General features: G+C 38.0%; 3 protein-coding genes across 3 annotated transcripts in view; 1 reads left to right on the forward strand and 2 right to left on the reverse strand.

Annotated features, from left to right (window-relative positions):
- LOC145486742 (uncharacterized) overlaps positions 1–26,632 on the forward strand; it is a 307,059-nt gene that overhangs the window by 105,744 nt on the left and 174,683 nt on the right. The gene's annotated exons all lie outside the window — the stretch shown is intronic.
- Positions 1–26,632, reverse strand: part of LOC145486752 (uncharacterized) — a 102,177-nt gene that overhangs the window by 47,359 nt on the left and 28,186 nt on the right. The gene's annotated exons all lie outside the window — the stretch shown is intronic.
- The window catches only part of LOC145486739 (uncharacterized), a 38,376-nt gene that overhangs the window by 10,861 nt on the left and 883 nt on the right, over positions 1–26,632 (reverse strand). The window contains exon 2 of the mRNA XM_081465452.1: positions 22,309–26,148. Within this exon, the coding sequence (XP_081321578.1) occupies positions 22,309–22,330 (22 nt within the window). The 5' untranslated portion in view covers positions 22,331–26,148. The remainder of the gene's footprint in view (positions 1–22,308; positions 26,149–26,632) is intronic.

Here is a 26,632-nt window from a genome sequence, read left to right on the forward strand (position 1 = left end):
ATTTTAGTGGTGCAAACTCAAAAATATTATCGTTGCAAAGTGTTGGAAAAAACTCTCAATTTTCTTGAATTGAAGTCAGTGCTATCTTTGCAATGGAAAGCTGAAAAATACGAAATTTGAATTAATTAATTCAATTTACATTATGAAATCATTTTCAGTGGCAAAATCAGTTATTAGTGTTTTACTACTAATGTTATGATATGAATGTAAGAAGCATCAGTAATGGTATTAATATTGTAACTTAGAAAGGGTAAATTTATTGTTTTGTAGAGTAAATTATGCAAATTTTAGTATTGTAAGTAGCATGTGTAATTGCATCATATTGTTAATTAGAGTAAGTAGTGTTAGTAGTTGTATTACTGTTGTAAATAGTTATCACTTCTATAATTTGTAGTTGTAGTACTGTTGTTAAAAATAATAATAAAAAAATTTTTACAAAGGTAGAAATTATACTTAAGAAGTAAAGCAATGACAGAAAACAACAATTGAACTGTCTGTTTAAGATGAGAAGCTTTAGTTTTATAAGAATGCTCAACTGCTCAAACAACACTTACATGCAGTGTAGTAATGCTCGTTCTCTGGTCATCTCAACGAAGTGAACCGAGGAGTGGTCAGTTCAAAGCTTGCTCTGATATTCTCTTCTGTGTTCAGAGTAGTTATTGAGGTAGTGTAGAAACTGAGTTGCTGTGCTTTTACTGTCAAACAAGGTGAAAACCCATAGCCACACCATCAATTTGGTCATAGTATATATGCAAATTTTTCTCAGCTTCTGTCATTGTAATCGTTAATTAGTTACTTTAAATTGTAATTAGTTACCTCTATTCCTAATGGTCACTTCTGAAGATGTATGTTGAAACATATGAAACGTCAAGTAAATGAACCTTGATTTTTAACATGTGTTTTATTGCCATGTTTATCACCGCAGTTTGTGTTTTTTTCTTATCAAGCTACGATGGCCAGAGAAAAAGAGTATCTACTCCATTGCTGTTTTGTCGTCAGTGACTTCAGTTGATGTTTTAATATTCTCTACATTACTATCATGTCAAATTTGATACAAGGCATTCACTTTTAACTGGTAGTGTCAAATCAATTCGTTATTTTATTGGGGTCATTACTAGTCTAGCCATGGATCAAGGTTGAATAAACAACATTTACAAAAACTGAAAGTCACTCTGGTCTCAGTTTTCAAATTATGCTATTATTATTATTATTATTATTAATTAGACAAAATTCCGACAGACGACATAAGAACCTTGCGAAGTGCTGACCTAGCTGTTTGTGAAACTCAGACAGGGGACATGGGCACCCCCGCTAACAGGGCCTCTATAAACCTTTACCTGCCTTTAGATCCATATTTAAAAATTCACTAAAAAGCAAACTTTGAAGTCATTGTTCTTCTCTCGAAAGCCTCTCGAAACTACTTGAAACTGAAAGCTTAGCTGAAGTCTAGTTTGTGATGGACAGCTGGTGCTTCGTTAGCCAATGCGATTGTTTGAACAATTCTAACAAGGATTGTGATTGGCTTATTTTAGCTTGCTTTATCAGAGAATAGTGCACGGCTGACGCCACTTTTTCTCATTTGGAAAATAAAGTTTGGTTTGAAAATTCAGCTGAATGCGTGGAGAAATCGGATTCTCTATCATAAAACAAATAATGAAGCCTCGACTGTGCTCTGTTCTGTTGTAAAGCACTTAGGAAGCAGTAGGAAACTGAAGGAGTGGCACGCTTCAGCTAGGTCTCCGCGTTCTCTCTTGTGTATTTACTGTTAGGCTAGGTTAGACATTTCCTTATTTCTCCATTGACTAATGGGAGACAAAGTGAAAGTGCTAAGAAAAGAAAACGATGATTTAAAGAGTCAACTGAATGATCCGAAGAAGGAATTTCAGTTCCTCAAATCCAAAATGGCAGAACAGAAGGATTACCACAAAGCGGCAGCCACTGCTTTACTGAGCACACATGATGTCCAATTCCTCAGGGACAGCTACGATGCTCTTGTGAAGTCGGAATCCAGCTTGTTAAAAGCTCTGGATAATTTCTCTTGTAGGTTGGATTTATTGGCAGTTGTTAATTATTATTTGTAACACCTTTAGTTTATTGGTTGTCTCTAGTAATTGTTGTCAATTTTAGTCTCTTTAGTTCTCTTGTTGCCTTCAGTTGTATTTAGTTGTACCTAGTTGTATATTAATAATTCGTTAAAACATGACCGGCCTAGATTAGCTCAGCTATCCACGGGCATGTTATAATTGTAATTTTAATTTGAAAACAAAAACAAAAATGTATGTATGTTTCATGGTAGAGCACTCAAGAAGTAGGGAAAAACACTTGACTACATCTCGTGTTTTCCCCTAGACTTCTTTCGTGCTCCACCCCTTCCTGCATGCTATACAACAGAACAGAGCATAGTCAAGGCTTCTTTATTTTTTAAATATTTTAGAGTATCTCATATCTTAGTTTTTTTATATAATCGTTTCATATTTGAGAATTAACATGTCTTTTTGTTCTGTAAATATTTATATGAGGGCCACTGGTTTTTCAGCGATTACTGTTGTGTGCTACCCTCAATAAATAAAGTTGATTATTGTTATTATTTGTCATGTTTTGAAATTCATAGCAGAAGTGGACGATTTCCTAAAGAAAGGGATAACTAAGCACAGGTTTGGACAGTGGACTTCTTTTTTGAGAGACCTTGATTTCAAATTTCAAGATGGAAGAATGGTGGACTCTCTAAAGAAAAGGGCTGGACTCAATGTGACGTTTGGTTAGCAATTAAAAAAAAACATGCACACCAAGTAAAATGCAGAGGACCATTTAATTGTGATAATTCAACAAACAGCTGGCTTATTAACATATCTGTGGAATGCGTTTTATAAATGGTCAAACTGTAATAAACTCTAATTTCTTAGATGCGAAGGTCTATTCTTCCAAGGGGTTATCACAGGTACATGCAGCATTCTGATTGCCTTAATTCTATTTACTTGATGTGGGAAATTATCAAACTAATGAAAATGATCACCTATGGCTTTTTTTCACTTTTGACTAATAAAGTACCAAGTTAGAATGTATTGTGATTTATTGACTACTCGTTGGCTAGTGGATTGCCTTTTTGGCTTGTTGTTGTTGCTAGTGTTAGCTCGAAGTAGTGCAGGAGAAACTGCACAGTCGTCAAAGCTTGAATGAGGCAGAGACGCACCACTTGCCCTCAGAAGAAGAGTGGTGAAAATACTCTGTTTTCTTCTATTTCTCTACTTCACTACTTGTATGCTGCTGGGTGATGAAAATACTGTTTCTCGTCCCTCTCATGTGTATGTTGCTGTACTTCCTCAGACTCTGAACTGGGGACAGGCAACACGGGGAGCCTTTCAACAATGCTTTTGACCAGGTAGTGCTGCTCTTCTCTTAACAGTCCATGAGAGGTGCATACCTTGATTTGTTCTTGGACAGCTTCTGCAGTGTTGAAAGTGCCCAGGGCTTATGATGAATTTTTAGGTTGTTGCACAGGACCTTCATCCCCTCTTTGACTTCAAGTAAACCGTGGAATTGTTACTGCTTTGATATTTTTCGCAGCAGTTCTTTAGCTCTTGCCTTGTGTAGTTGTTGTTTCCACCACTTCTCTTCTTCCTTCTCTTGGATAGTGTGTGTAAGAAGCTGGTAATTTGCATGTTTTTCAGGGAGCCTGTGGAAGAGAGCCCAAGTGCTCTTCTCAAGTTACGAGTGCACTGCCAAAATAAGGAAAACCTTTGGTGGAAACTTCCAGTGCTGTTAGTGAAACTTTTTACTTAGCACGTTGGAAAGGATGGATTTCACAGATTTTGAAAAATGTATAGGTTTAACTTAGTCATTCCCTTCCATGTCTCATTCAAGTGCCTTCTCTTTACGAGAGAACAGTTTGGACCATTTATCTTTACTTTTTTCAACTTCTAAATGCCTCTACATCTTTTACGCCATGGAGTGACAATGATGTGTCGTGATATCTAAAGTTTAAACAGATTTAACGAAGAATAGTAAAAGGAACGAACTTTGGGAAATGATCTACGTTTCCCAAAATTTATCATTGCGTGTTTTGCTGCCTTTGAGCAAAATGTACTTCACCAGATTTTAAAGGTTGCTTCCATTTTACCTTGGCACTTATCTTACGCTTTTTTTAGTATTTATAATAAGTCTGCATCATTTTTAACTGATTTTAAGTCTCAGTGGCTGTTCCAACATGTCAAAAAAAAAACCAGTCTGCTAGTATGGACTGTTCCTTGTTTTTGTGTTCCTTTTGACTAAAAGATGACCAGCCTTTTTACATGGTAGGAACAAAATATTCACTGTAATGTAAAGTAGGAAAATTTCGTTCCAAATTCCCAACTGTAAATGAAACATATTGTGAAGGTGAATTAATCAACATGACACGAGTGTGGGACAAAGAAAACTTCTGAGTCCCTGACAGGAATCGAACCCATGACCTCCCGAACACCGGGCGAGCGCTCTATCCACTGAGCTACGAGAACTCATGGAGAGCAAGGCCATTTAACTGAGTTCATATATGACAGGTGTCCTGCATACTGCTAGGATCAACGCTATTGAAGTCATCGTGAGTAGTGATAAGTTAATAAAGATGGTGAATTTTAAGCTCGGTAATGAAATGTGAAGGTGAATTAATCAACATGACACGAGCGTGGGACAAAGAAAAATTCTGAGTTCCCGACAGGAATCGAACCCACGACCTCCCGAACACCGGGCGGGCGCTCTATCCACTGAGCTACGAGAACTCATGGAGTTAAATGGCCTTGCTCTCCATGAGTTCTTGTAGCTCAGTGGATAGAGCGCCCGCCCGGTGTTCAGGAGGTCATGGGTTCGATTCCTGTCGGGGACTCAGAATTTTTCTTTGTCCCACGCTCATGTCATGTTAATTAATTCACCTTCACATTTCATTACCGAGCTTAAACTTCACCATCTTTATTAACTTATCAATGGAACATATTGTTCTCAAATTGATAAATTAGGTCTGTTTTGTTCCAAGTTCATTTCTGTGGATGGAACACATTGTTCCTAAATTGGTAAATTAGGACTATTTTGTTCCGTATTCCTATCTGTGCACAGGACACGTTCCCAAATCGATCATTTAGGGCTGTTTCATTCCAAGTTCCTATCTGTAAATGGAACACATTGTTCCCAAATTGGTAAATTAGGACTATTTTGTTGCGACTTTGCATCTGTGAATGGAACAATTTGGTCCCAAATTGCTAATTTAGGAATGTTTTGTTCTGAATTCCTTAATGAGAATGGAACACCTTGTTCCTAAATTGATAATTTAGAACTGTTTTGTTCTGAATTGCAATCTGTGAATGGAACATATTGTTCCCAAACTGATAATTTGGGAGTGTTTTGTTCGGAATTCTTATCTGTGAATGGAATATATTGTTCTCAAATTGGTCATTTGGGAACAGATTTAGGACCACTTTGTTTTGCATTTGCTATTTTTTTTCCCAAATTAAGATGTCTTTTTTGAATCAAGACAACTAATAGGGTGCAGACAGACCTGCTTGGGCAAGTTTGGTTGCATCTGACTGTCATGAATTTCACACAGTAGTAATGAGGGCAGGCAAGAAGAAGAAGAAGAGGAAGAACTTTAATTAACAAGGGTGAAAACACTTTAAAGTTAGCACTGACAAACTAGTGGCTCTCATTACACTATACATAAAATCTAACAAATAAAATGACTAAATAGTAAGTAAGTAAGGGCATGCCTTGGCAAGTTCAAAGATGCTTGCAGGTCCTTTATTTGTCATCAGCCCCTTGGTTTTGGTTCTGATTTAAAGGAGATTATGTCACCCAAATGCTCGTGAAAAGGCAAAACGAGTAAGAAGTGCAAAGTTAATTGGTCAGATATTGATTAAGCATCAGCAAAACCAAAACAACCTCACTTAGAAAAGGATGAAACCAACAGTTTGTATCACTGCCCAATACAAGAGTGTGACTGTGATGGGTTTCAAAGTTAGAGGGTGCAGAAAACATGCTAATACCAAGCAAGGTTGGTTCTTGTACTTTGATGAAAAGCCCAACTCGAAAGCAATCAATTTTCCAATGGAGAACACAATTCAAGATCAAACAAGTGAAGCCCCAAAGCATACCATTAAGTGACTTCCCTCATTTTCATCAGTGTCATATCAGTGAAGTATCTACAAAATGGTTGACTGGAAGTGGTGGCAGTTGTAAGAAAGATCGCACAACTCAACAAATAGTGACAAGATCTTGAAGTTTCTTAGATTTTGTTGTGAAGACAAGGAAGAGTTGACTTTTGATGTGGTAGACTTTAGTTTGTGTTCTCCAAATTTGGGCCACATACGTGTTATTTCTGAAATGATCAACTTCAGAAAACTTCATGGTGCATCAGAGGCAGGTTTTCAAAAGTTCTCTGTAACAGAGCTTTACCACAAAAGAGTGTGCCTAAACCAAAAAAGCCATTGACAAGCTGAAAATAAATGATAACACGTACATTTATGATCAATTCGCCATCCTAGACGAGCAAAAAAGTTATCTATTCTCATCAGTCTCCCTTTCACCTATTATTGGGCACTAACAGTCTCTAGTTGAAGATAACCCTAAAACACTGTGGAAGATACCCAAATGACCTGCAAAACACATGCCCAGCCTCAAAAAGAGACCAGCCCCATACTAAAAACCAATTTAACAGAAATTAAGCCTTGGGGAATGCAGAGACAAAATTTTTTAAATGGTTAAGATCCTCATATACTGTTGGAAATGGAAGTGGCCAATTCAGTTAAAGATAATAAATCTGAATGAGAGCCTCCACGGAGAACTTCTGCCAATTTCATGTAATATAAGGCAGTAGCTTTATCGTTCCAGCCCACGTGGGACATCACATCAGCTAACTTAGACCCAGATAAAGTGAGAGTTATAGTGGATCCTGAGTGGAAACTGTCAAAGTCTCGCCTTCATCAATTTTTGTGTCCTTCAAATAGACTTTCAGGCAGATTTCTGCAGTAGAACTTGTAAATGCCTTGTTGAGGATATGGCCCTGATGATTAGTGGGGGGAAGAGATAACCATTAATAACAGATATGTGGAGTTCAGAAGCGATAGTCGCATATGTCTCAATCGCTTTAACTGGGCAAAGCTGGGGATTTGAATGACAATGAATTCCAAAGACATTAGAAGCACCGTCTCTCAAGGTCTTCCCCCAAACATGGTTAAACAGGAAACCATCATCCTGAGGAAAATGCAGAATTTCTGCCATTTGAACACGACCGAAATCAGACCCTCCATCCACACTAAAGAAGAGAGTTTTAAAAATGCTTGGTCTCAAGCTAAAATAAAAAGACCGCAAGGACTAACTGAAGGATCTGCCATCTTTCTATCCCATAATCATGCCAGAAGCAAAAGCTTTGACAGAAAAAACGGGACAGCCTGCTTAGGAACGATGTGAGCTTGTAACTGCTCCTCAGATATAGCCTTTAGGTAACTTTGTACCGCAGTCGATGCAGCTGAATTTTCAAAACATAGCAGGCCATTCCAGTCCCCAGAGCGACCTGTTTCGTTGAAGATGGTACGAAGCTTTCCTATACAGGAATCAACAGTTTTAAATGCAAGTTGTTTGGGGACCGTGCAATTTGCAGCATCCTTGTTAGGAGAGTGTGGACACCTGGGAATATGAATGACTGTTTTACCATGACAGTCTTTTCACACTAAAAACTGCAAAACATCTTCAGGAGTGGCAGAAAAAATAGACCTAGCATTAGGTAGCGAGGCTAAGAAGGTTTCAAATTCCATGCACAAGGAAAACTTTTGCTTTGAGTGCGAAGACTTTTGAACTGTCTGTTTAAGCTGCTGCAAATGAGTATCAATAGCTGCAAGAGCGAGTGCTATTCTTGAGGCAGGGTTCTGAGGAATGAACTTTCTTTGGTACCCACACATTTGGCAAAATCCAAAAAAGTGGTCATTGGCATAAGCACATGATGGGCAGGCTACAGCTGGGGTAAAAATTTGCTGAGCCTGGGGAAGGTCCTTAAAGGAAGGAAGAGAAAGTAAATGGCTGACTGATTTAATAGCGAGATGTAAAAAAGGATAGTTGATGCTATTGGAAACAGGAGGCACGAAGAAAATTAACACAGAATTAATACACAGCTGGAACAAAATTCTTCGAATTTATTGAAAAATATAAAATTACAAAACATTCAAAATACCGCAAATGGATAATTCATTCTGTTCAATAAATCCTCAAACTAGATGAAGTGACTATAAACCTATTTATTGGAAATACGGAAAACCCAAAGGTCCCAAGGAATTGGCTTGCTATATGAAAAACCATCCTTCAAGGGAGTGAGAAAAATACCAGTTGTCCCTTTGGCGGCCAACATACAACTGGAAGAGCACGCGACAGCAGCAAAGGCCACCAAAAATGCCGTGGAACGACATCTGGAATTACAAGAGTGTAGGACAATTTCAAACAGTTAAGATACTTTAAGACTTGAGGAATAAGACAAATTGGTGGGAAAACGTAAGGATTCATGAAAACCTCTGGACCGTAGAGATCGGGGGATTGTGCAAACACATTCACTCCCAACGCATTTGCCATCAGACTCTCAGAGAAAAAGGGTAGAGGATAGCCAGCCAAGTCAGTTTGTACATCGGAAGATCACGCCATGAGATCACTGGAGGGTCCCCGAGAGCCGCCCTACAAACTTTAAACCAAAGTCCACATAGCTGGGCTTAACGTTGAGTCCTGAAGATTGAGACAATGAGAGGGAGCATCTGCAGGGTTATCAGGACCAGGAACAAAATGAATGTGCAGATTAATGTTAAGGCTCACGGTAGTTTCAAACAGACACTTAAGAGTGGTAACTAAGGAATGGGAATGGGAGCTGCGCCTGTTCCAAGAATAAAGCAAAACCTGGCTGTCAGCAAATGCATCCACCCAAGAGTTTCTAATATTATTCGCAAAGGACTGTAAGACATTGTTAAGGGCGAGAGTTTCCTTATGGCAACGTCAGCTCCAATAATATGGGGTTCCCAGTAATCACAAATATTGATATTAATGGCATCAGGACTTAAAACATCCCCACAAGCAAAAGAGGAAGAGTCCAAAAACAGCTGGACATGGCAGTGCTTTTCTCAACGCCAGGGAAGAAAGCCATTCCATGACTCTAAAAAGAGCCAATGTTCTAATCCTTGTCATAAAACCCCAGACATCTAGACTGGGCATGAGGAATGCACCGCACGAGGGATAGTCATATTGATTTCATTTGTATAAAGCCTTGCTCCGGCAACAGCCAGAGCCATTGAAATACATTTTCCACCCAGACTTTGGAGAGTAACCAGGTCTAAGGTTTCAGACTCAAGGGCTTGTTTGAGAAGGATAAGAAATTTTTCCTTTTTGCGAGGTAATTAAATAAAAGCCCTTTTTTCAGAGTCAGAAATGAAACCCAGCCAGGGAACTTGCTTGCAGGGTATGAAGGTGGATTTCTCCAAACCAATGAAATAACCAAGGGAGGAAAGAGTAAAACATGTGACAAAAATAGCCACATTGGCCAAAGCCAAATTAATGCTATCCTTTGAGGGCAAATCGTGATAAGCAACTGGAAGGCAGTTGTTTGAGAAAGAGAGCTGACTGCTATGATGGTCGTCAATGTATTAAGATCAGGGGATGCCAAGGGAATGTAGATAGTGCGAGGGAATAAGGCTGGTGGAGTGGTAAATATAGGCAGACGATTTCCAATCAAACGGGATGCAACAACTTACAAAAAACCAATCACCCCACTCAAAGCCCAGTGGGACCACCATTGCTCTGCCGAAAATGAAACTTGACTTTGCTCAAAAAAGTTTTTACTTTTCAGGCGCTTCAGCTTTTAATTCTTAACCTTTAAAAATCAAGCAAATTAGCAGTAGGGTACTATTTAGGGAGTCTTTAGATCATTTTTTGAATCTACGGCCGGAGGGCCATAGATTCTGTGTCATTGAGTCTGTCCGTTAACCAAAAATGTGTATCAAAAGAATATTCGTACTTAATCAATCCTTGGATGTGCGAAGATCGCTTCCTGATTAATGCCCAAATGACCAACTGTACGATTGAGAGCAACAATATATGTGAAGATCAGTCGCGATAGATTTTTCGGTAGACTTTCGGTTAGTCAAACCTGTCAATGTTCATGAGAGGGAGTTGGTTGTCAAAATGGAGAAAAAAAATAAATTTACCAGCAGAAGCACAGCGTTACAGAGCGTTATCAATGACTACGATCTCTAACCGTGTATGACATTGCAGACTCATTTTCCCATGCTCTTCAAAGTGACGCGAATTGGTGAGTAGACAAAGTTTTCTATTTTTTTTCTGATATAAACAGTTACAGGTATAACCAGGTACAGCTATCAATGTGCCGAAACATTGTTCTTGAATGATCTTGCATGATTTTGAGTGGTTTCCGAAAGGTTTTGATTGGAAATACAATTGTTACGTGCCTTCAAAGCAGCTATCGTGCAAATGAAATGCACATTTGCAAATTGATGTTTATTTCATGTTTTCATACAACCGGGAACTCAACGTAATGTTGTTTTATTATAAATATTTGATTCAGCTACAGGCAGGATCGATTCTAAAACTCTCTGCTGACAAAAAGCTATCTGAACCAGGTCAATACAAAGATCATTCACATAAATTCTTCATATGGAAATTCTGGATTCTTTCAATATTAAATACTGACAGATCAGGAAGGTTTGCTTTACATATAAAGATGCTAGTCATAAAAGGGGATAAGTGACGATTTTGGTTGCTTTTCTTTTTTTTTGCTCCAAATTAGCTGAATTTTTGCATGTGGTCTTCAGTGTAATAGAAAAATGTGGTTCTGTATTTTTGTCACTGGTTTTTGCTGTGTTTTCAAGTTAAAACGTGTGCAAAAAACTTGGCTTTTCCTAGCCATGTCTTTAGGAGTTTATTTGTTGAACAGCAAACAGGCAGACTGTTTATAGTGTATGAAATCACAATCAAATCCCACAGCATATAGAGTGGAAATCTGGGAACAGATTGTTTACATCGGTTATTGTGACATGAACACAACACACGAATCGATCGAGCGTCAAACGAAATACCATCAAACAAAAAAGAGATGTGCTGCATTAGAGCTCTGTCGACTAATATCTTAAGCATTATTTTAAAGTACCTGGTATGCCTGCCTGGTGGTTGAGAAGCATCATAAAGCCTCGATAAACCCATAAGTCATCAGCACGTTTTAAAGATTCAAAACATGTTCTGAAACTTCGAGGGCAGCTGATATACCGTTATCATGTTATCGGCATTCAAAGTCAGATCGAGCCAGGTAGCAAAGTCCAAGAGCAGTTCTTGCCCAAGCAAAATACCCTCTGGTAAGTTGTGGCCCATTTGCCAAGCGTTGCTAGTGTCAAAGTTTGGAAAGCGAGAACTGGTTTTAGACTTATAAAATTTGTCTTGTATTGACCGCCATGTTTTCCTGTGCACGAGGTGTAAAGACCCTTCGCGGCATGCATTGCGATTACATTCTGCGGAATTTCTCGAACTGTTAACTAGATTTAAACAACAATGGCCAACAAGTAGCGATCGATTGCAACAGATCTGTGATCCAGTTTGCGTTGATTTCATTTCAAATCAGCATGATTTATAGTGTTTTGAGCTTCTGGGATCAGCGGACATGCAGATTTATGGAGACCCATACGTTGCGCAGAAGGGTTAATCTGTTAATCTGTCAGCCCTATTTATAGAGCGTTTTCATGAGGAGTCATCAAATTCTTAAATCCAAAACTAAACAGCCACCAAAGTTGTTATCCTCACCAGGCATAAGAAGTACCAGCGCATTTTGAACTTCGAAGTTATGGCAGTGCGTGACATAAAGCTACGATCGCATTTGTTGAAAACTATGTATTTATCTTGTGATTTTTAGCCATTTAAGACGTTGCTGTATTTGGAAAAGTGTTTATTGAAATGTTTTTATTTGTTTTATTTTATTTTTATTTACACCTTTTTGGACCTGAAATCAACATTTTTGAGCTTATACGTTGCGTGAAATTACCATTTTCAGAAGCCCAACTTGGGCTCCTGCCATTTTGCTTTTTTCTAAGTGAAACCAACATCCTTGCCATCACGCATTAACATCAAATCAACATTTTAACCTATTTAGACCTGAAATCAACATCATTGAGCTTATACATTGGGTGACATTACCATTTTGCTGTTTTCTAAGTGAAATTAACATCCTTGCGGTCAAGCGTTAACGTGAAATCAACATTTTAACCTATTTGGACCTGAAATCAACATCATTGAGCTTATGTGCTGCGTGAAATTGACATTTTGCTGGTTTCTAAGTGAAATCAACGTCCTTGCCATCACGCATTAATGTCAACTCAACCTTTTAGCTGTTTTTGAGCTGAAATTAATATATTTTTTAAGGTTACGAATTGCAAGAAAAATCAACATTTTGCTGTATTTTTAGTGAAATGAACATCTTTGGGGTCGTGCGCTGACGTGACAACAAATATAAGTTTTTTGCATACGTAATGTCTCAGAAACAATGCAAACCTCAGCAAAAACACATACAAAACATTGTTTAACACACCCAAAAAAATAACGCATGCGAAATTTGAAGCTTTTTTTGACAAAGTTCACTTTTGAGCAAAATGCCTAATGCCCATTTTCCACTGAGCCCTTCACATAAACGAAACTGGGCTTTGTTATAATAAAGCGAGCTGATCCTTTGTTATGAATACTTTGTTATAATAAACCAAGGTGAGACTTTGACTAATAACAAGGGCTCGCTTCGGTTTAATATAACAAAGGATTGGCTAGGTTTATCAAAACAAAGGCCCTGGCTTTGTTTATCTGAAGGGCTTGGCTGAAAAAGGGCATTAGGTATTTTTCTCAAAAGTGAACTTTGTCGAAAACGCTCCAAATTTCACATGCAGTTTTGTTTAGGTATGTTTAGCAATGTCCCGTAGTTTTTCCGCTAAACTTTGCTTTGTTTTTGGGATATTGCGTATGCAAAAAATCACTGGGTTTTCCATGCAGCATCTTTATAAAGTGAAACAAAAACCAGCGGCAAAAATACAGGACAACGTTTCTCTATTACATTGAAGACCACATGCAAAAATTCAGCTAATTTGGAGCAAAAAAAGAAAAGCAACCAAGATCGTCACTTATCCCCTTTTTATGACTAGTTTCTTCATATATAAGCAAGAGTAAGTTCCTTGTCGCCTGTTTACCATCGTTTAAGCTTAACTGGATAATATTTCTGCACTATCTCAAAGGGATGTCATTGGTTTTATGAAAAGCTTTTATGAAGCTAGAGATATTGACGTCTCCGTCCTATACGAAAATTACACAACGTAAAGCTTTTTATCTTTGGTGACACAGTACGCAAAAGTTTATTTCCTGTGTCCACTGCCATTCCCGTCTTGGCCTTCCCGTTCTTGCATCGTATAAAGGTCCCTAATGTTGCTTGTGATGCAGAGGACATTAATGCCATGCACTCAAATTTTAAAACAATATTTTGCAATGTAGAACAGAATCTGCAATCAGGCCAATGACATCATGATCAATCACTGGGCAACTCAAATGGCACAGAAATCACGAATGCACCGGTAATTCATTCCTCTCAAGGAAACTTGAATCCCTTTTGAGGGATTATTCAGCCCTTTTAAGGGATAATTCAACCCTTTCAAGGGATTATGCAGCCCTTTCGCGGGAGTATGCATCCCTTTCGAAGGATGATGCAGTCAGAGTACAACGCAGTCAATTCCACCGCCAATATGTGAGAGGTCCTCTCAAGGAGATATGACTCTCTTAGTAGAGTGGAAACAAAAAGCTTTAGTTGAAGAAATCATGACCATGGAAAACAGATTCACAGAAGCTATGCCTGGTCATTATGTAACTAGTATTTTTTCTGCAAATCCTCGAAGTGAAAGCCAATCTTTCCAATGTTTACACTTAGGCAAGGTACATTTAAGAGTAAATCTTTAATCTTTAATCAGTATACTTATCAGCTGCTCCATGTAGGAAATGAGACAGTGAACCACCTAGATTACCACGTGAAGTTTTAAAGTCAGTTAAACACAGAAAAGTAAGAGGCAGAATTAAACATTTCTTGAAGAAAAGTGTTCCTGTTTCATCTGTTTTATTCACTGTGGCTACCAGTAGTGAACTATGGATTGTCGAGCTTGTTCATCATGTGAGGAAGAGTCTGCTTTTACTCTATTTTTTTAAACGAAATTTGAACAAGAAAATTGTTGGTCCTTCTGGTAGGAATTATAAATGTTATCCAGAATTTTTGTCCAAGTTCAGTTTGATAATAATCAAAGGAGACCTATGGCCAAACTCGTGGATTAAGTAATCTAGAGATGAAATATGTTGGTGCACTCTTAATTATTGGTGTATTAAATGCTGTTAAAACAAGCAGGGTTCGTACCATGCAAGGTCACACTTATCTCACAAGGCGTAAGCTTTTGTTGCACACACATTACAAAGACATACATCCAGAATAGCTAGGGTGACAAAATTGCAGCTGAACATGGAGTGGTAAAGGCTAAGGGTTCTTGGGTCACAGTCAGGGGACACTCCTGCTGACAAAAAGCCATAGAGTACTCCTTCCCCCTCCCCCCCATACACATACACACACACACCCAGATCTTGATGTTGATGTTTGTCTGCCTGCTGGGAAAATTGGCATGTATTCAAGTCATACGAGCCTACAAACCTTTTTCATTGCATTTCACTCAACGCTATAAGTAAGGTTTCTTATGAGACAGCACTTCGTAACTGCTTGTCTCTATATATTGCAGATAACATACATCAAAATAAGTAGCCTTATTTGCAAACGTTTTCAGTGTTGATCCAAAAAATCTGCCGACCTATAAATTTGTGTTCCAACAAGCTTATAGGGGATTTCTTTATCTCTGTTATCTTTTCGATCAGAAAACAAAAGTGTAAACAAAAGACAGGGTAGAAATCATTTAAGCTTATCAAAATCAAGTATTTGGGAAGTTTTTACCAAGTTTATCTGCATTTCACATCCCACTCAGAGTTCAGATCAATGTACTAAAATAAGCAAGAAAAGTATAGAAAACTCAACTTTAGTCTAAACTTAACTCGATGTCGGTTGAACGTGGACAACTCAGCATGAAAGTGCTATAAACTGCAAAGCTGTGAATGAAGGTTCTGCTTGATTGAACGTTGGATCTCACAGGAGATCTAATCAGCCTAACTTTGAAAGTAAAACAATAAGTTAAAGACTACTGTAAGGCTGACACAGCGTCGTTTATTTAAAACAGTATTTCGGCTGGCCTCAGGTTTACTAAATTATGAAAATGCATGAAATTACAATATTATATAATGGTGCCGATGTTTGTACTGTTTTCAATGGCTGTTTTGTTCATTAAAAATAGTTCATTTCGCTCATATAAGTTCATTAAGGTCTACCGCTAAGACACATTCTCATCAAAGCTTACCACATTAGCATGAGATTTACTCATTTTCAGGTCACTTTCCAGCAAACAAATGCTCATATCCTGATCATTATTTTTACGCCTGGACAACTCAAATACTCCTGAAATTCAGCCTTCAAGTTGGCCATAGTACTAATTCCAACATTCCAAGTCAACTCCACTTCACTTTAGCAAAACACCTAATATTATTGTCGTGTAAAAGCTACAAAATCATCAAATTCGGGCTGGCAAGATGCTCGCTTTGAATAGTAACCGTGCAGCTGCACGGTTACTATTCCAATTTGGTGTCGGGCTCGGTTACTATTCCAACATGGCATCAGGCTCGGGTGCTCTCGTTCAGGCCGACTAATTGCAAACAGTGTCTACACCTGAGTGACTGAGTGAGTGAGTGACACATTTGCATATCGGAGTCCCCACAACAAACACGTTCCTACGCTTCGCATATCCACGAGTTTAAAAGGTACCTTTTGTCAGAAAAGAAGCTTTTGTTATCTGGAGACATTGAATTAAACCCAGGTCCCACAGAGATTCTTAATCCACTTACCTATGGCCATGGATTCATGTGCTCATCGAGCATCTATTTTTGGATAGTGTAGTTAATAATTTACCTAGTCATTCTTAACTTATTTTAGTTTTTTATCCTTATATTATGTTATTTAGACAGGACCCCTTTGATATCAGTGCTCTTACACTGAAGGGCTATCCTGGAAAAATATATGTTATTATTACTATTATTACGTCCGGCTGTCCAAAGAGAGTTGGATATGGTCGTATCCAGACTGGTCATCGCATACGGTTTGAAAGAAATTGCTAAGGACGTACTTTGTCAAGTGTTGAACACTATCCAACAAAACAGGCCGATCTTCAATCCAAAGATTAAGAAACCTATTATCATTGCAAAGGCGAGGTTTGGAAGGTTCTACCGTAAGGGGCATGACAAGATGTGGGGGAGGGAACTCTCCTACCTTACCCCATAAAGAGATGACCCCAGAAGCTAGACTCTCAATAAGCGTGTCAGAAATAAATTGGGCAAACAGCTTACAAGAGAAATGATTAGTAAAAATTTGAGCTGGTGGCCCATTGCAATCATAATTAAACCCTTAATAGCTTCCTTTGAAATGAGTGAAAAACTTTTCAACACTGACGAGATTGTAAATCCAATCTTGAACCTCTGCGAAATTGTTAGTAGATTACTGAAACAACTTGTCCCACTGATCCATATGACGGTGGGGTTTACTGCCCTAAAGCAGCTCTGGTCGCAGAAAGCCAAAAGAGAGTGGCATGGCAAACATTTCTCCCTTTATGACCGAGGAGACAATTTCAGACATAATGTGGGCGTTGCTTGCCATTTCCTGGGCCTCAGTTAAGGGGGACCCCTCACAGTTCACCCAACGGGGACAGTTGGGAAGGTAATGGTAGGATCAAAATTAGGGGTCTTGCAGTCGCGAAATGATATTTTTGAAAACTGAAAAAGAGAAAAAAAAGGAGAAAAATAAAATATATACAGAGAATAAGGCCCCAGGGAATGGCAAAGTCAGCCCTGGTAGTCCGAGAGGAAACGTTAGTTTCCCTTTGAGAATGCCACCCGTGGGAAGAAAAAGAAAAACAGTGAAAACTGAGAATATATATAACGAAGCAGTTGGTAAAGAAGGCCGGATAAAATAGAATGAGGCAAAAACAGATAAGGATAATTGATGGAGTTAATTTGATGTAAACACTTTATTACACGAGCCAAAATAACAAGCTTACAAAGAAGGTCGGGCTGGACATAGAGACTGAGATGAAGCAGGAGAAGAAGGCTTACAAAAAGGAGCATGCTTGTAACATTGTGGAGATTTATGCCCTGGGTTCAGAAAAGCGATAACAATATAATCTTCGGAACACTCAGTGCTGTCTGTGCCATCGCTGGATCCAGTTTATCACCCAAGGTGAGTACAGTTTTGACACACACATCTGGTTTGCGGAAGGTTGCGAGGTTTTTCCATAAGAAACAATGAACCTGTTGATCTCGTTTGGGTATTCAGATATGATGGTACATCTTCCATATATCTCCAACCAGGGCGATTTCTCTTTCTCTAAAACACAGGGCCACGCCAAATAGGTTGTTCAGCAGGTCTGGACCCTTCATCCAACAACAACAACAACAACAACAACAGCAACAACTTTATTAATAGTCATTCAATTTATGACCTTGGAACACAGAGGACGAATTAAAAACAATATGAACAGGCGTCTTTTCTGGTCTGACTACTGCGTGGTGCGGTATGTGGTGTTCGGGGCTGTTGTAATTCTTCACCTTGTCTTCTGATAACTTCCTGCAAAAATTCATCTCCATTTCAGTCATGTGCTCGTCATATGCCTTGGCTTGATCCAGGTTCGACTTTAGGTGATGTTCTGTTCCTTCTAGTCGTTTCAGCACTAGCAATCTGTTATCGGGAAGAAGATTTGGATCCCCCTTCCAAGGATATGGAATCATCCACTGCTGTTTAATATTTTGACAAGACTTGCTAATGACTTTGGCTCCACTTACTTGGCTTAGCTTGTTGGCTTCACAGATGCATGGCTTTACTTCAACCCCCGTAGACTCTGTTTTCCAGAAATCAGATAGGTCTACAGGTGTAGCATACTTGACAAACAGTTTGCAACTTACTAGTTGAACATTTTCTGATGAAACTCCAAACACTACCCATCCCACTCATGTTTGTCTTGCTACAAGCTCTCCTGCTTGTCTGGTTTGGCCTGTATGCATGTTGGCATGGTCAATGCCCATGAGGATATCAAACAGTCCCCTTTCATGTCTGATCTTTTCGCTTGACAGCCCCAGGAGTTCGGTGATCTGTGTAATCAGAGATGGAGCAGTGTCATCACTGATGTTTGGGATTCCAGTGGTAGTTATCGACTACTTGTGGTCATCTACAGAACAGATAGGAACTCAGGATTCCTTTGTTCTTATGGTTTTCTCTTCTCCACCAACTTTTGCTATGGTTACAGAGGTGTTCCTTTCTTTGAGTCGAAGTAAGTCTAATGTCGGAACAGATAAGACTTACACGAGTGCCAGTATTGAGGAGGATATTTCCTTCCTTCTGGATTCCATTCTGACCGTGAGTGATTGCTGACATAACTGGAAGAAGAGCTCCCTTACTGGTCGTGACAGCTGCTACTCCTAATCTGATCATGTTGCTTTTGTGTAGGAGTGGATGGTGATAATATTCGCATTGTGTTGTGTTTTTCTGTTTTGTGCAACATTGTCTTTGGGTGCAATTTTCCATTCTGTTCTCTTCCGGCCCTTTCAAGGCACCTGGAGCACACTCGATTCTCTTTGGCCATCTTGAGTTGCTCGTCAACACTTCTGACATTGGTCTGGCTAATGGGCTGAGTTTTGATACATCCAACATTTGTGCAATGTTGCATCACCTTTACTGCTGTCATCTTTCAGGAAATAATTAACTGAACAGATACTTGAACCGGTTCTCAATGGCGCTGTTGCACATACGCATGACTTCATCTCCACTGTCATCCAGTCTGAGTCCTTGTAATGTTGCCTTCCTTCCGTCTAGTTTCAGTTATCTAGACCACACTTTCAAATCATCAACGCACATTTTTTGTTCAATAATAGACAACATATGGCTGTTATCCATATCGCTGAGAACACCTACTTCTTTAAGAGGGTTAAAACATCGCCTAACTAAGTGTGCTAGGTCACAAAATCTACTTTCTTCTCTGTCTTGAACTGCACAGAACTTAATGATATCTTGCATTATGGTGTCCCAGACGAATCACAGATGGCTGTAAATGGAATACAAATATTCCCAATGGTGTTATAATCAGTGCCAATCCTTTTAATTAAATCTAGTGGCTTTCTGTGGAGTCAGGAACGTAAAAGCCTGATTGAATCTCATTTTTCAGGGGAAACAGTTCTCAGATGAATGACTGGATACAGAATCGTATAATCTTTATATTGTTTATTCCATCTATAAGGAAGATACACAATTATTGAGAAACCTAATAGCAAGCAATTCATGAAATTGCATGGGAAATTATCATTCTCAAAATTCAACTGGTTACAAAAACAAATTACTTCTGTGGCAATATCCAATCAAATTTATTTCAGTAACAGGTCGGTGAAATGGGTCAGCAGATCAAGCAGTAAAACACTACGGGTCAGCAATGTTTAATGTAAGGTACAAAATGCTTTGTGACCTTGTCTCTGATTTCGTGCTTTTGAGAATGTGTCATTCTAACTCAAAGATCAACTTACTTAGCAATTACACCATTGACTGCCAATTCCGCGGCTTATTAAATAATCAAATATCAATAAATGAAATTAAAGATATTATTATTACCGGAAATAATAATATCTTTTCCCTCAATGAATCGACACAAATTAATCTGTACAAGGCTAAGTCAAAGGACTTCTATAATTTGCTTAACATCAAGATTCACACCGAAGATCAAACGGGCCCTAAACGTTGGAGCGAAAAACTCCCTTTAAAAAAGGACGTGTGGACTAAGATCTTTAAACCACTAAGAAACATTTGTAAGGAAACTAAGCTCAAAGAGTTTCAATTTAAATTAATCCATAGAACGATAGTAACTAAGAAGGAATTATTCAGATTTGGTATTAAGGCAGATGATGAGTGTCTATACTGCAGAGATAAAGATTCAATTGAGCACTCTTTTATCGAATGTTTACCAAATTGTTTACCCAAAAAGTCTTGAACTGGTTCAACCAAGTGAATGGCTGCCAAATTTCTCCTACCACAGAGGAGACCTTGTTTGGTATTACTGCAAGCTCCCACAACATAGCAATAATACGGAAATTCAACTACACTACCTTATTTATGCGCCATTATATTTATTCAAGCAAGTTAAATAGCCTGGCCATCTCCATTCAGGATTTTATTGGTAAGCTACACATTAAGTACATTCTTGCAAATTTGTCTTAACTAAATGTGAGAAGTGAGAAGTACTCCTCCCTCCTCAAAGTCAATATACAGTATAACGTATTGTAAGTAGCTCTATGTACAGCAAGTAATGTAAGTAGAGTATTATATTGTTAGCAGTGTAAGTAGCCCGTATTGCAAGTAATTGTATTTTCTGTAAGGAACTGTATTGAATATTGTATTGGCAGCATAAGTAACCCGTACTGTAAGTAACGTTAGTAAGTATTGTAGAACTGTGTTTTGTAAATTAAAATTATTAAAAAAAAATTAATCAATGAAACAGTAACACAGCGTGTGGCTGTTTGGAGCTGTTTAGCACTGTGTGTGGTTATTTAGGCCTGTTTATCTCAGTGTATGCCTGTTTAGAGCTGCACAGGACCGTGTATGGCTATTTAGGGCTGTGTGGTATCGTGTATGGCTATTGAGGGCTGTGTAACACTGTGTATAGCTATTAAGGGCTGTGTAGCATTGTGTATGGCTATTTAGGGCTGTGTAGCATTGTGTAAGGCAATTTAGGGCTGAAAAGCACTGTATATGGCTATTTGGGCCTGTGTAGCACTGTGAATGTTTATTTAGGTTTGTGTAGAGACGTGTATGATTGTTTTGAGCTGTGTAGCACTGTATATGGCTATTGAGGGCTGTGTAGCACAGTGTATCGTTTTTTAGGGCTGTTGGGGCTGTGGTGCAAATGGGTCAGCAGACTTCTTCAAAACAGCTCGGGGCCATTCCTGCAAGTAATGTCTAATGTACCATTCAAAAGCAGATACGTTCCTTTGTTTTTCTAGCACCAGGCACTCCCTGCCAATCAGTTTCTCCAACTCTTAAAGGGGCTAGGTAATGCTATTTTAGGTTAATTTTGTCAATTATGAGTTTTAAATGTCTAATAATACACATGAAAAAATTACTCGATTCTGATTGGCTAAGAGCAGTGCAGTTCAAGTGTAACACCAGTGCAAAAAGTGTAACATCAGTGCAAAAAGTGTAACACCAGTGCAAATTACAGATCAAAATTCTGGATTATGATTGACTGAAAGATAATAGGAATTTTTCTAAGAAAATGATATCAGGTAAAATGATGACGAAAATTTTGTGTTGAAACTTTGAAAAAAGTTTTCTCAAATAAGAAAACATGGCTCCAAGAAAGATCTTCTGGCACTTCCTCCGCGCGAATTTTTTCATGTTTATATTATTGATAAGTAATCATACGGTTTTTCTCGTTCAATTTGAAGTTAATTTGCACTTGTGAGTTTTTCAAAAAGCTGAAATTACACTCGCCGAAGCGGCTCGTGCAATTTCAGCTTTTTGAAAAACTCACTCGTGCAAATTAATTCCAAATTGAACTCGAAACCGTATGATTACCTATACAAATTGGCTGAGCAAGTCTTTCATTTGCAAAATCACGGCCACACAGCAAACAAGAATGATTTTCCAGCTGTGGAAATGACATTTTGATATACACTGAGGTAAACTTGCAAAAAAGTTAGGCTAACGTTTTTCAAATTTATTAAAATGCAACCCACTTTAATCCTCTTCAGTTTTGTCCATCCATGTCCCTTCTTGGCTTTCCTATGTTTTGTTTGAGTTCTATAGTTTTGAGCCGGTATTGTGATATCTCCCAACATACAGTATTAATTATTGGAATTTATTACTACATACAGTATTTATTATTTGAAAGGATGTGAACCTGATTTTTTAGCTTAAGTTAGGTAAAAATATATTTAAACCAAAACAGCCCCCTAGCACATGCAATGACATACAATGACCTTGTATAAGGCTTATACATTTCGTCAAATCAACTTCTTACAAGTACTAGCCAAGTACTGTCTGACACCTAAATAAAGTATTTCATTCATTCTTAGAAATATGTTAAATGCTTCTTCAGTAAACTAACTTTATGATTGTACCTGTTATGTTATGGTTGTCCATAAGTCTCTTGGCTTGTGGCAAGGCACTTCACAGACTCACTAGATCGAAATCCTCCACATCATATGGCCTAAGAACAATTCCAGGCAGAGGATATTCCAATGACAATGAACTTGTTGACGGGATGAACAACAGCTGCAATTGAGGCGTCTGTGGTGCAGTTGTAGAAGTACTGTGTGAAGCAGCTGTCATCATATCTAGAAGCCTGTCCAGCTCTGCTTTTTGTCTGGCAAACGAGCACTCAAGTCGCTCCAAGATTGTCCTTGTCAGTCGGAGCTCTTCACTCACAACCTCCAGTCCCTGGAAAGTGTCGTTCTGGTTCAACTGCTACAAGAAAACATAACATATATCAGCTTTTGGGGAATCGAAGAATGAGCCCGGCTTCAACATACTAAGAATACACAATAATTATGAAATAATTCAAAAAATAAAGCATAGTTGACTTTTTTTTATAGGAACTTCAGATGTGTGATGTGATTTCAGCTCTGAATTTGGGTATTGAAAAATGGAATGATGGCCATTCCATACACAAATAAATGAACACCTTTATAGCACAAAATTACTTAGGAGTACTGTATGTTATGCCCAACCAAATATTCAATAACTAACGAGCAGTCAGAAATAAATAATTTTGCTTCAGCATGTACACAATCCCTCAAAAGAACTTTTTTGTGACTTTTGTTGTGTTATCAACTGTGCTGATGGCTTTTGTGAGTAAATCTCGGAAATCCAGACCTCCATCATGTTCGTTGAAGAAATCTCTCACTGCATTTTTCTCTTGCATTGGGCGTGCTGCAACAAAGGAGGCCAGTGGGCTGTCGTCATCAGGGTCTGACTCAGAGTCCAAAGAAGAGATCATTTCTGCTTCCAGGAAGGGCGATGCCATATCTAAGATCTAGCAAATTTATCTGTAATTAATAAATAGCTTGTCAGACTACTCACTGTAAGTACACGCTGATAACCTGCTTTTCATTTATTTTGTTATCTACAACTTGGTCAATTGAATTGTCTGGGTTAATCTATAATTACCAAGTTGTCATCTTTTGCTGGTTTCTGAATGGTCAAAATGATCATTAGGCCTATAAGCTTGTATCTGTTCATTGTCCACAACAAAAGAGAGCAAACTTGGATGATGTATCTTAAAAATAAACAAAGACATTTTTAGACAAATCAGGATTTCAACTTCCAGATTCAGGACACAAACTTGGGATTTAGTAAGATCCAATAAATGATGAACTGTTGATGTTATTCTTATTAGCGGAGCTCCGACGGCCAAAGGGCCACCAAATGGAGCCCCATACTCATATGGGAAAGAAAAGGAAACCCATGAATGGATTTTCTCATGGTTTTCATAGCTAGCAGTATTGCTCGTGGGCATGTATGCACAACAACAACGATGACAACGGATGCAGAGTTGCCTAACATGGCAGCCATACTCCCGCTAATAGGTTGACAGAGACATGCACCCTCGCTTTGTAGCAGAAGAATGCCATTTTTCTTGGTGGGATTTTTAAAGCAAAGAAAACTAATTTCCATTTGATATGCCGACAGACGATAGCAGAAGTTGATCTAATGTTTTTAAGATAGGGTTGCACTGAAGCAAAAAAAACGGAAAGCAAAAATTAACATGCAAAGAAGTAGTGAAGAAGATCGCGAAAAAGAGCGGGCCAGTGCTGGGGAAGGAGGCGAAACAGTACTGAACAATGCTGTGAATTATAGCTAGTCAAGGGCTAGAGAAAGGGGGTGAAATAATACTGAACAATGCCGTGTACCAAAGCTAATGAGGACTATAGAAAGGAGGTGAAAGTACCCGACAAATTGACTCAGAAGACTGCAGAACTTCCTAAGTTAAGCTAGGTTTTAAAGTTGGCACGACGTGATGCTGTGCAGCTGTGCAAGAAAAGTCGCATGATTTGGTCAGGTGATGAACAAGAGAAATCAAACGTGCCTGAGTGTTTAGAGACATTACAAAACAGTAAACACAGTGCAAAAAAGTGGTTGATACGTTGATCTATCAAAAAGATTGGTTCAGTTCAGTCTTTACAACTTTTGCTTCAAGTTTCTGCCTTGAAGATTTACACTGGCCGAACTGAATTGCCAACTTGCGGTATGTGACTTTTGTTGTGGCATTTGCTATGAAAGCTAATTTTCAATTGGAATCCTTTTTAAAGTCTTCCTTATTTGAAGCCATGCTGTGAGACATTTTATAAAGTACATCGTTTTACTTTCACTCATCTCTAAACAATAACACGTGAGTCACTTTGTGGAGGTTGTTGTAAGTTGTAAACAAATTAAGTTTCTGTTGATTTTTGTTGTCAACATTAACTGAAGCTTATAACCTCATGTCTAAAAGTAAGCTTAACCAAAACCGTATTTGTAAACACGGCCGGGTGAGTTTTGAAGTTTTCTCTGTGTTCATTGGCACCGCTGCTTCGTAGACTGCTAAGATTTCTTCTGTTGTGGAAAACCAAGAAAGGTCTGCAAACCATTTTAAGCCAAAGCAAACAGGATTTGCTAAATTTACTTTTGATGTTCCTATGTGAAGATTTGCATATTGTGATTACAAAGTATGAAAATTTCCTCGTTTTGTTGGTTCAATTTATTCGGTTTGGCAAAATGTTTGGGTGAATTCCCAGGTTAATTTGGTTGAAGACTGGTAAAGCTACCGCCAATAAAATGGTTGCAAAGCTAAATTAAGCTGTTGGCAAAAATACACACTGTAATATTCAAAATTAAGCATGAATAATTATTAAACATTAACACTGCAAGCTTAAACAAATTTTCTTTGTCCTTTCTTTCATTCGGTTACCTTTCATTGAGAAGGGATTTGCTGTTGATAGTGAGATGTAGTGATATGCATCTTATGTTTATAATGTATATAGATTTCCTTGTTTTATTTTGTTGTCTGTCCAATTACTTTGGTTTGGTGAAATGCTTGTATAGTCCAAAATGGCGAGTAGATGATTATGCATGCACATCCTATCTGCAAATAAAGTTCTACTTTGATTTTGATTTTGATTTGCTATTTCATTTTGTTACCCTTGTGAGATAACTTTAAGAATTCCTAGGAATTCCTAGGAAAAAATTCCTAAGAATTCCTAGGAATCTAAAGTGTGAATTTTCACGGTAATTCGGACTCGGAATTCCTAGGAATTCCAACTGAAATATACTCACCTTGAAAATTCCTTAAAATTCCCAAAAATTCCTAGGAATTTCTGAGAATAACTTGGAATTTGTAGGATTTTTTGAGAATAGGTTGGAATTTTTGGGAAAATCTGAGAAAAACTGGGAATTTTGTATCATTTGTAGGCCAGACAAAATTTTGATGATAAATACCCAGCATTAAGATAACAAATAAAGTCACTGATATCACATCAAACAGGTTTTAAATGAATGGTTTATTACATTGGCTCTCATGAATTGAAACATAAGAATAATCATCCTGTTTCTTTTTCATTACATCAAGAATCAAAAGTAAAACTGAAAACAGATATGAAGGTCAAACTTTTACATGTTTGATAAAAAGAGAACTTTTTCAGATAATTTACTTACTTTTTTAGTTTACAAATCCAACAATTTTCCATACACAAGATGTTACCTTAAATTATTGTTATTGTGTGGAACATATCTGGATTTTCATGATTGTAAGGAATCAACGATAAGAACAAAACTGAAACATTCCTTAAAATTAAAAAAAGGCTGAGTTTGGGCAAACTTAGCTGCTGTTCAGTTATTTCTGTTGATTCTGCAGCTTCTTTTGTTGCCCTCTAATTAGGGTGTCAGCAGCTAGCCTCTTCATCTTCATCTTTGTTGTATGACACCTAAAACAAAATTTAAAAAAATACATTACACTCCGATATATATGAGGTACTGTAAGACTGAGGTCCAAATATTTATGTGCTCACAGTTTAATACATGCAGCTAATTAAGGCCTGACTGTAAGCTGGTTGAAATGTTAAAAGAGAAGACTTGATAATTGTGAAGGTGCTTGTATACTATTGATAAATATGTTACATAAATCTTGAGCCTACGGTAGACTAAATCAAGGTTTTCCTTCTTCTATGAGTGTATCAACAACTCTCGAATTGGAGGATATATATCACGGTTTTTAGCCAAATTTAGATATTAGAAATATTAAAAAGACACTTAAAACATTAAAGGAACATTTAAATAATAGAGTAAATGCAAAAGAATATACGGATGGACAAAAATTGAAGATCAACACGGATTGCCATACAGTCAGGCTGAAACACGCAGGAGACATCAAACTCATGCAGACTGTGGCTGCCTCGTTGGAGTTTTTGT

This window comes from Orbicella franksi, chromosome 5 (genome assembly GCF_964199315.1).
Source record: "Orbicella franksi chromosome 5, jaOrbFran1.1, whole genome shotgun sequence".
Taxonomy (NCBI): Eukaryota; Metazoa; Cnidaria; class Anthozoa; order Scleractinia; family Merulinidae; genus Orbicella; species Orbicella franksi.